This window comes from Trachemys scripta, chromosome 9 (assembly GCF_013100865.1).
Source record: "Trachemys scripta elegans isolate TJP31775 chromosome 9, CAS_Tse_1.0, whole genome shotgun sequence".
NCBI lineage: Eukaryota > Metazoa > Chordata > Testudines > Emydidae > Trachemys > Trachemys scripta.
In genome coordinates, this window is record NC_048306.1 from 823,098 (window position 1) to 833,321 (window position 10,224).

The 10,224-nt window shown below is 57.0% G+C and overlaps 1 protein-coding gene across 1 annotated transcript; it reads left to right on the plus strand.

Annotated features, from left to right (window-relative positions):
* Positions 1-9,853, plus strand: LOC117883278 (putative uncharacterized protein ENSP00000383309; the record flags this gene model as incomplete). Its single annotated transcript, XM_034782441.1, is given in 9 exon segments — positions 1-1,176; positions 4,865-5,075; positions 5,269-5,400; positions 5,831-5,986; positions 6,331-6,444; positions 7,510-7,610; positions 8,584-8,656; positions 8,945-9,013; positions 9,619-9,853. Coding segments are annotated over 9 exon segments (1,428 nt in total). The 3' UTR covers positions 9,657-9,853.
* Positions 9,854-10,224: the final 371 nt, after the last annotated feature.

Consider the following 10,224-nt stretch of genomic DNA (forward strand, 5'->3'; position numbering starts at 1 on the left):
CTGCCCCAGCGGGGCCGGCTCCGGCTGGGCTGCGGCTCGCCCGAGACCCCGCTCTTCCGCAGCTTCTTCGCGGAGGAGTGCCTGGCCATCGCGCGGCAGCTGCAGCTGCAGCTCTCCGGCATCGAGGCGGAGCCCCTGCCCCTGGAGACCTCCTGGGCTCTGGGGGGCGAGCGGCCCGGGCCCCCGGCGCCGCCCCGCTCAGACCAGCCCGGCCGGGAGCCGCTCGCTCCCCGGCGGGAGGAAGAGGGGCTACGGGCCCGGGGGCCCGGCTGCCAGAGCCCGGGGGCAGTGGAAGTCCCGCCCGCCGGGGCCGGGGGAGCCGCCCCAGCCCAGGGCACAGAGCCCGAGCACGGGGGGCTGCTGGGCCCGCAGGCGCCAGAGGCTCTGAACCTCACCGTTGAGCTCCAGGGGTCTGGGCACACCAGTGCGTCCCTTAGGCAGGTAACATTTGAGGTCTCTGCTGCTAACCAGCTGGGCTCCACTGTGACCTTGCCTGTGGAAAGGGAGCACCTGGCCGACCAGTCCGAGGTGGAGGATCTAGAGCGGAGCAGGTCTGCTTATAGAACCCATGAGCTGGAAATCCTAGCCAACGAAAGCACCGTTTCTTTAGGCTCCAGCTCCTTTGCAACCTCCACTCCGCTGATGGGCCCAGCAAAGTTTCACTTTGTGACAGGTAGTCCACTAGGAGATGACTTGGAACAGAGGGACCCAAACTCCTCTAGACGTTCAATGCCAAGAGAGCTAACCTGCCCAAGTCAGGCTGGCTCCAAATCTGCAGCACCCAAGGTAACCCAGAGTGCCATGTCCCAGTGCGGGAACCTACCTGAAGAAGAGTCCCATGGCAAGGTCCGTCTCAAACCACCTCGGAAGAGTACTGCGTTGCCTGTCTCTTCCAGAAGCTATACCAGTACTGAAGGCCAAGCTGCTATCAAATCGCTGCCCCTGGCCTTTACCACCCCAAGAGCGAGTAGGAGTCTGGCCCTTGCTTCCTTTGAATCTCGGAGAGCTTCTCGGGAGCTGCTGAGAGCAGGCCTGCCTCCGAGGAGCAGAGGCATCGCCTCCGAGGGGAAAGCAACAAGTCTGTCTCTGGGTAACTCTGGGCCCAGCCTACAGAAAGCAGCTGCCACTGGAAAAACAAGCCAGGGATCCAACGTGGAGACCCAGCCTGCTGCCCAAGTAAGTGGTGGGGGTGCTACAGCTTACTGCTGACTAATAATGCCAAGTGCCTCTTCCAACTGTCCCCTACTTCAGTATCCCATGGGAGCAACGTGAGGAAGGGACCAAGGTGCTATTTCAGATTTGGTGGGGGGAGCAAATTTAATCGTGATTCCAAGGGCTACTTAGGCACCTGGGAACTCTAGGGTGTGTTGTTTTGTTTTTTTGGTTTTTTTTGCAGGTAACTTAGAAATTAGCTGATAGGGATTAGATATAGTGCTCCTATGTTTTTTAAAAAAAGAGAAATATTAGACCCACTCAGCTCTAATATGAACATTCTCAGCGTCTGACGAAGTGGGAATTCACCCACGAAAGCCTATGCTCCAATACATCTGTTAGTCTTAAAGGTGCCACAGGACTCTCTGTTGCTTTTTACAGATCCATCCTATAGCGGGGTTTCCCTGTATCATGAGACTCATGGCAAAAATCACAAGCCTTGGTAACACTGCTTTTACTTCTGTTTAAAGGCTAGTTACTTTCCAGAAGGCTCTTAAGCACAACACTACAGTGACTGAGTTGCAGTTCTCACAGCAGAATATTTTAAATCAAACGCCAAGAAAATTCAACGTTTTAAAGTTGGGGGGAGAGAAATTGACACTTCTGAGGTATATCAGGGCAACTGCAGGCAGGACAGGAAAATAAACAGGCACAGGAGCTCTGGGCAACTCTTCCTTTAGAAAGAGTTGGAGGGTCAAATCTTCTAGTCCTGAATCCAGTAAAACGTCTATTGCTATCAGTGCCTCCACTCATACATATCACATGTTCACTGATGTTTATAACATGTATGGTCAATAACTATACACTTCATGCTTAAATATCTGAGCCATCTTATCCAGAGTCCCACAGCTTAGATGCATTGGCTCAGGGACTGGCTTGTCTGGCATATTTTGAACAGCGCTGAGCACACAGACGGTGCCCAGTGAATAACACAAATCGTGACAATAATCGTTGACTTTATGGTGTGGAAGTACAGACTCTGTAGATGCAGTTTCTGTTCGTTGTTCTGGAATTGGCCTGGATACAGCTGAAACCCTAAGAATTTGAGGCATAAACACATCTGATACTCAGACGACGCTCTCTGATTCCTTCCTTTTCTCAAATGCAGAACAAACAATGACTGAACAAAATGGTTTTCAGTTAAAATGTAAAATTGCCCAGCAGCCATTGCTCTACAACCCAGCGTGGGGCAGAACCTGCCACCCCTTGGGAGTTAAGTGAGCTCCTCTCATCTGACTCTGATTCTCCATCCTTCCTGACCTCTGTGCTGCTTTTCATGCTGTCAACCATGACCTCCATCCCAACCTCCTGGGACCATTTGCCGGAGTCTTAGAGAACTGGCTGCCTTGGTTTTGGTCCCATCTATCAGAGTCCTTTCTCTCTCTTCCCCCCCCGCCTCACCCAGCATACAGCAGAGAGCGGCTGGTCTGCTGAATAGGGAACTAGCCCTGAAAAACCTGGGTTCTACTCCCGCCTTTGGACTTCCTGTCTGACCCCAGGCCAGTGCTTTAAGGACAAAATTTCTAAGGTTTTTAGACACCCAAAGATGCTGCTAGGTACCTAGCGGGGTTTACAAAGCACCAAAACTTCTAAGTGCATTTGAAAATCTCAGAAGGTGCCTAAAAAAACAGGGAGTCTGGTGGCACCTTAAAGACTAATAGATTTATTTGGGCATAAGCTTTTGTGGGGTAAAAAACCTGCACCTAAATACCTTTGAAAATCTGGCCTTTAGTCTGTGTGTGCCTCAGTGCCCCTTCTGTACAATGGGGATAATAGCCCTGCTCTACCTCGCTGAGGGGCTGGGAGGAGAAATAGGTTACGCGTTGTGAGGCGCAGCCTCAGATACTATGGTGATGAGGCTACATAAGTACCACAAGTAGCGTGGGCACTTCTCTCTACACTGCTAGCCCTTCCCTGGGTCTGACCTCTTCTTTTCACCTACACCCCAAACCTCCCCCTTTTCTGAATGTAAGGTAGGCTCAGTGCTTTGCTGTATTTTCTTCTGAATCCCCTGTTCTCTCTGACACAACCCTTCCTCCCTCTCCCCCCTCCACGGAGGGATTCCTCTTACACCTGAACTTCCAGACCCTTCATTTAATCACCAGCCTTTCTTATCTCAATCACCCGGCCTCTGTTTGTAAACAAAACACTGACTCCCTGCCCCAGGGCACCTCTCCTCTGCACAACTTATATTTCACACCAAGGCTGTATTTACACTGCGTCTTTCAGCGCTAAAACTTAAATCATTCAGGGACAAAAGTTTTAGCACTGAAAAGCGCTAGTATAGACCATGCTTTTGCTGCTCCCGGCGATAAAGCTACCAGCCCTCATTCGTGGTGGTTATTTTGTATGGCCGGAGGGAGAGCTCCCCTTCTCTCCCCCCGCCCTCCCCCCAAGCGTGATGACACAGCCTGGCCCTGCTGTAAGTGGGCAGTGTAGACCTGCCCTAATCCTGTGCTGTAGTTAAAAGTTCTACCTGGGAGCTTGCAGACCTCCTGTATGAAACTCAGAGGGGGGCTCCCACCATTCCCTGCACCCCCTAATTGGCACCCTTGGGAGGAGCGTGCTCATGTTTCTGTTAGAATAACTGAACTGAGGAGAGAGAGTTAAGTCAGGAGCTGGGGAGAAGACACTGAGTCAGGGAGGCTGCGCCTCTCTTGCTCCACCCACAAGCTGGATCCACTGAGGATAGGGAGAATGCGGGGTTGCCCAATCAGTCCTTGGAGGAGCTGGAAGACTCCTTCCTAAGGGATGTCTACCATTGTGCTTCAGATCATGTCTGCCTGGGGTGGGTAAGGAGTTACTCCATAATTCCTCACAAGGGGCTCTCTCACTTTCTGAAGCACTTGGTACAGGATACTGTCAGAGGGGATGCTGGACCTTGGTCTGTCTACACAGCAAAAGCTGTGCATGGCCAGCCTACCTGAGCCGGATTGAATCTAGGTGACATGGGTGGCAGACCTACTACTATTGCGGGGGAGACCTGAAGGCAAAGCTAAGCTGCCCTGCCCTGCCAGCTCAGGAAGGATGAATGTGAAGTTAGAGGTGGGGGACAATGACTCATGTTGACCCTTAGAACAGCCTGGTTTGGATCTGTGAACTGGGGGGCCTTGTGGTGGAGCTAGGAGTTGGTGAGATGGTTAGTTTGAGGAAAGCTGGTACAAGTGGGTGGATACTAGGACTGGGGCTATGGGCCTCTCAAAAGCTGGCCGAGGCTTAACCCCTAGATGTGGGTGGTGACTCCACTGTGGAAGCTCCCCATGCAGGGGGAGCCTAGGCAGTCGCACAAGGAGTAGCAGGGTGAGCAGAGGGCCTGGGACTGGCCATCTGCAGGTTCCCGGTGCTTCTCTGGGGAGCTGTTTTATTGCTGTTGTGATGCTATGGTGGCTCCAGAAATGCCATTTCAGAGGGGCTGCTCCTTCTGTGGTGGGGGGCGGGAGTGAGCCACAGACTTCAGGCCAGGGGGTGTTCAGGAGGCAGAGGAGTCCACCAGAGCACCCCCTGGGCTGGCTGCTGTTCTGGAGGTGGGATTGGACAGACTCCGGTTCTGAGCCTGCGTCTGAATGGTAGCAGGGGAGGGGGCAGGAGAGGCCTGGCCTGCCTCCCTGCTTGCCACCAGGGTCTAACCCATGGCTCATCCGTCTGGCTCTAGCTCCCTGCCAGCGGCACTGCGAAGCAGAGTGCTACAAAGCTACCTTGCAGTGAGAAGTGCCCCTCATCCCTCCAGCCTCCTACCAAAGTCCCAGGACTCCGCAGCAGCAGCAGACCCTTGCTCATGGGATCCCGAGTTTCTCTGGGTCCAGGGATCCTCTGCACAAGCAAAGGGGCTGGAGCTCCGGGAACCAAACTCCCAACTTACCCAGGTGAGCACTCAATGGAAGGAAGCCAGTAGAGTTGTTGCGGGGGGGGGGGGGGGACAGGAAGGGGATGGGAAGGAGGGTCTGACCTGATGGGGAGGCCATCTGCTCTCTGTGGCAGTGCCCTGGCTGGACTTTTCAGCTCCCCTGGCTGCCCTTGGGGGCTGTGAAATCCCTGTTCTTTCCTTCTCTTCCCCAGGTACCAGGCTAAGACTAATGAAGCCCAGACCCAGCAGCATGCAGCACATCAATGGGACCCTGCAGCCAGCATGCACTCTTCCCACTGGGCAGCCAGGAGCCAGATCCAGCCCCCAGGACAAAGAGACAGAAAGTAACTGCCTGTAATCCTGCTGCGTGCAGAGCAGGGAGCTCCGGTAGTGCTGCAGGCAGGGAGCAGCGTTATGGGGGAGCACCCCCAACGCTCATCTGGAGAGCAGCATGGGCTGGGAACGGAAGGTGCCTGCTCACTTGTCTTGGGAGTGCTGTCCTGGACCCTAGCTCCAGCTCCGTGGTGTTCTGTGAGCGGCCACAGCCTTGCTGGGCTTGCTGTCTGAGCTTTGCGCTTGCTGTGTGGTGGGAATGCTGCGTTCTGGGCAGGGGAGGCTGGGGGGGTCCATGCTGGGGCAGTGTGAGAGGAGCATGGCTAAGCTCTGAGGCTGCATACGCACATGCTCCAGTCCCTGGCCGTGCTATTCTGGGGCCAGCCCCTCTGCAGCTGGCCTAGGTCTCCTCCAGGCTAACGCTCCTCACCTCCTCAGCAGGTGTCGCCAAACCTGGCTGCAACAAGCTGCCTGGTCGAAGGGCTGCCACCACTGCGATTCCTACCAGGGCTCCCCACTCCCGACTGAGACCAACAGGGAGGACAACAGCCTCCCCCAAAAGGCTCCCTTCCCCCAAGCGAGCTCGCCTAGGTAAAGGTAGGTCCGGGAGGGGAAGGGGCTCGCAGTCCTGGTGCCTCCCTGCTGCAGGCAGGGCTGGTGGACAGAGAGCTGCAGGGCCAGGTCAGATTATCCATCTCCTCCCCCGTCGTCAGAGAATCGGGCTGATTCCTGGGGTGTAGTGTGGATGCTGGGCTCAGCAAAGGGCTGCACAGTGGGAAGCAGAAGTGCTATTTTGAGCCTCCTTCCCCAGGGCCCTCCTGGGCTTTCCCAGCCTGGAGCTCCAGTCGAGGGCTCCATCATGGCATGCCCTGGTTAGGGCAGATCCCACTGGCTTGACGCTACCTGGGCAGAGGGTTACACCCTTCACCTTCGCTTTCTAGACACTAACTCAGCAGCAGCTGCCCAAGCCGTGGAGCCCAGTGGCGGAGAAGGGCTCTCTGTAGACACTGAGGACAAGCCAGTGCTGGCTGTGGGGCAAGACTGCACCAGTGCAGGTGAGCGAGCAGTTCAGTAGCTTTGGGATGCCACGAGACATGGTTAGCGGTTTGGGGGCTGGGTTCTTAGCAAAGGGAGCAGGAACTCCTGCCTGGGTGGTTCCTTGGCCAGGCCTGCTTCTCCCGGCGCTAAGGCTCAGCTTATCCTTCCATTGGAATTAGGGAACCTCTTGTGCGGGGCCCTGACATGGTTAGACAGCACACAAGCCTGGCATCTGTCATCCACCCCACCCCTTCAGTGCCGCTGTCTTGGGCCAGACACTGGCTGTTTAAGGGTCCCACCCGCATTTGTGGCTCCTGAGATTCTCTGATGTGCTGGCCAGGGCTAAAGGGGAGTGGCAATTGGCATAGTGTGTTTGGGGCCCATCTCCACATCCTCTGTGGGCTCCTGGCGGGAGAGTGTGTGCTGAGCTCTCCTCCTGAAGGAGCAGAAAGGGACTGCGAATTTCTGCCAGTAAACAAAGGGAAACGTGGTTCCCTGACTAAGCCAGGGGACTGTTCCATATCGGCGGGTAGCAATCGATTTATCCGGTATCGACATATCGCGTCTCGTTAAGACGCGATATATCGATCCCCAAACGCACTCGCCATCGACTCCGGAACTCCACCAGAGCGAGCGGCGGTAGCGCAGTCGACAGGGGAGCCGCGGCCTTTGATCCCGCGCCGTGTGGATCCAAGGTAATTTGATCTTAGATACTTCGACTTCTGGAGTTGCGTATCTTGGATCGATTTCCCTCCCCCCCTCCCCCCCCAGTGTAGACCAGCCCTAAGCCTTGGTCGCCCCTTGGATGCCCATGGGCAATTTGGGGGAAGTTTTAAGTGGTGCAGATGCAACTTCTTGCCAGTGGAGGGCAGCAGCATCCCAAGAAAATGCCCGGTGCTGGAACAAAGACTTGTCCTGTGCCCGTGAGTGGCAGCTGTTCAGACTGCAGCACTGGTGGGCAGGGAGTGCCTGGGACCCACCCCGATCCAGGTGCCTGGAGCAAGGCGTGGCGGGGGGGGACGGAGGAGCAGGAGAGCGGATGGGCCTGGATGGTTCTGCACCATGTCTGAGTCTCTTTGCAGGTGGAATGGCCCAGCCTCAGACGGGTGGGAATTCCCCAGCTCCTCTCAGTTTCCTCCCTGACTCTGCCCTGGAGAGTGGAGGTGCAGCGCCCTTCATGCAGGTAACAACTGTCCGTCTCCTGGCATCGCTCAGCACAGCTCTTACAAGGCGACTGGGTGCAGCGCAGCAGGGCCGGAGGAATGGCGGGATGAAGGAGGTGCTCTGTGGGGCTGGGATGGGCCCTGGGATACCTGAACCTTTAAAGCACGGGCTCTTCAGGGCAGGGGCTCTCATGGCTTCCAGCCAGGCCGGGCATGAATGCAGAGCAGCTCCCAAAGCTGCCCCCTAGCAGCAGTGAGGTGAGACTTGGAGGGGAAGGAAGAGCTTCGGAGCATTCTCCTCTCCTTGAACTTCCACCCTTAGTCATCCCAGTGCTGCTCTCAGCAGTGGCTCCCTACTCCACAGAGCCCTGGAGCTGTGCACTCGTCCTGCTAATGAAAGCCCGGCCTGGGAGTGGCCTGGGTGTGTGAGCTGCTGCTCCCTCTGCAGCCCTGACCTCCCCTGACCAGTCTCCCCAGTGGGAGATGCTGGTGGCCACAGGGAACAGAAATTTCATAGGAACTGGGCACAGGCTCTGCCGCAAGGGGGAGGAGTGAGCAGCCCTGACGAAGTGCAGGACCATTGCTTTGACTTGGCCCTGCCCAGACATGTGCCCTGTTCACACGCAGCAGACAGACCACAAGCCAAGCAGATGGGAACCGTGTTCTTCTAAACGCTTGGGAGGTGCCGGGCACTGTGGTGATGGAGCCATGTCCGCGCTCTGCCATCTCCCCTATGCAGTGCCATGTCCACCTCTGGTGCTCAAAGCTCCCGCTTCCCAAGGAATTACTTCCATCGGGCATGTGCCAGCTACAGACTGTCTTGATGCAATGGGCTGTTCCGGTCCCCTCCTGGGTGGAGCTGGACACCAGGGTCCCCCTATGAAACTCTGCTCCAGACCCCTGCAGCATCAAAGTGCACTGGGCAAGGGGCAGCAGAACGGCTCGTATCTTGCCGGCTTCCCTGGTTGGTGGTGAACAGCCTTTCTCCGTCAGCTTCCAGATCAGCTGCTCTCCCAGGAGCTGCAGAGAGTGAGGAGTGAGCTGCAGAGAGTGAAGAATGAGCTTGGTATGTGGGGCAGAAACCCCTCCCCCTCCTAGCGGTGCCATGCGGGAGCAGGAGCTGGAGCGCTGCTGCTGAAGCATGGCCCTGGGGTGGGGAGCCCCCTCCAGTTCCTGGGAGCCCCAGCGCCCGTGCTGCAGTTGGGCACTCAGGCCTTGTGTCCCTACCCCATGCGGTGGGAACCACCACCAGAATCCTGCGCTCGGGCTCCCTTCCCCTCTGCCCAGCAAGCATCCTTGCAGCGCACTCTATCGGGCTGGCTGGGCACACACTGACCTCTCCCCTGTTCTTCAGCTGCAAGAGATGCCCAATGTGAAGCCTATCGAAGGACGATCTCCTCCCTGGAGGCTCAGCTGAGGGCAGGTAGGTGATCCCCCTCCTCTGACAGTGGCCATGCCCCTGGAAATCCCTCTTGCCAATCTTCCCAAAGCCCCCTCCTTGCCTGAGGAAAGGTGGCGCTGTGAGCCCATCGCACGGGGGGAATTAGTCCCACAGCCTAGCAGCTGGAGCAGTGTGTGTGGGGTCACCCCACGAGCCCACTGTGGACCAGAGCCAGTGAGTGCAGCCCCTGCCCCCGGGGCAGACAGACCATGCGCTTCTTTACAGCAACCAAGGTGAGGTGCTGGCTGTAGCCCAATGCCTCCTGCCCCTGCAGAGAGTTGGCTCAGGAGCTGGGAGCATCTTTTCTCGTACCAGCCTCCCTGGGCTGGGGTTCCTGGTCTTTCCCTCGCAGGTGGGCCAGACGGCACTGAAGTCTCTGTCTGTGCCCTTCCTGTAGGCAACGGGAGCACCTTTGTGCAGACTGGGCCAGCCGTTAAGGGTTCGTGTTACCGGGCAGCTGGCCACGGTGCCAGCTGTTCTCCCTGCCTCAGGCCCAGGCATGTGCTGAAGTGACAGAAGTGAGCAGCAGTGACTCGCTGTCAGTGTCTTTTGTTCCATGATGCCCCTGTTTGTTCCCCCTCCCCCAGGCTCCCTCTCACAGGACTGTGCCTTGGAAGACAAGTGACAGCGAAGCATGGAGGGCCTGCGTCTGCCTCTCTAGCAGGCTCCTCGGAGAGGTGCACTGCTCTGGAGAGCCTGAAGGAGAACCCTGCAGCCCAGCGCCTGGAGCGAGCGGTGACTGTTCACACAGACACCTGCGGGGGGAATTCTTAATTGTGGCTTTTTTGTTTTTGTTTTTTTAAAGGTAAATAAAGTTCTCGTCCTTCCCCTTGGTGCTGTGTGGAGCCCTCCTCTTGCTCCCCTTGGCGTGTGTTACTCTGCTGGCTGGGGGGCATGCAGCTCCTAGCTGGAAAGAGCCCCCCAGGCTGCAGCCAGCGCCCAGCACAGGAAGCACCACTCCTGGGGCTGGACGTGGCCCTCTTGCAAACTGGGTCCTGTTGTGCTGCCTTGGGGCAAGACCTGTGACGCCTGTGGTACATGGGGTCCCATAGTGCAGCTCACCTGCCTGCCCTGGGCACAGCTCCCTTGTCACAGCTTCCCTCCGAGGCCCTTACAGGTGTGGTGTGAGGCATGGACCCTTGGGCTGTGGGTCCCCCTGTGGCCCTCACTCACATCACAGCATCTGTCGGGTG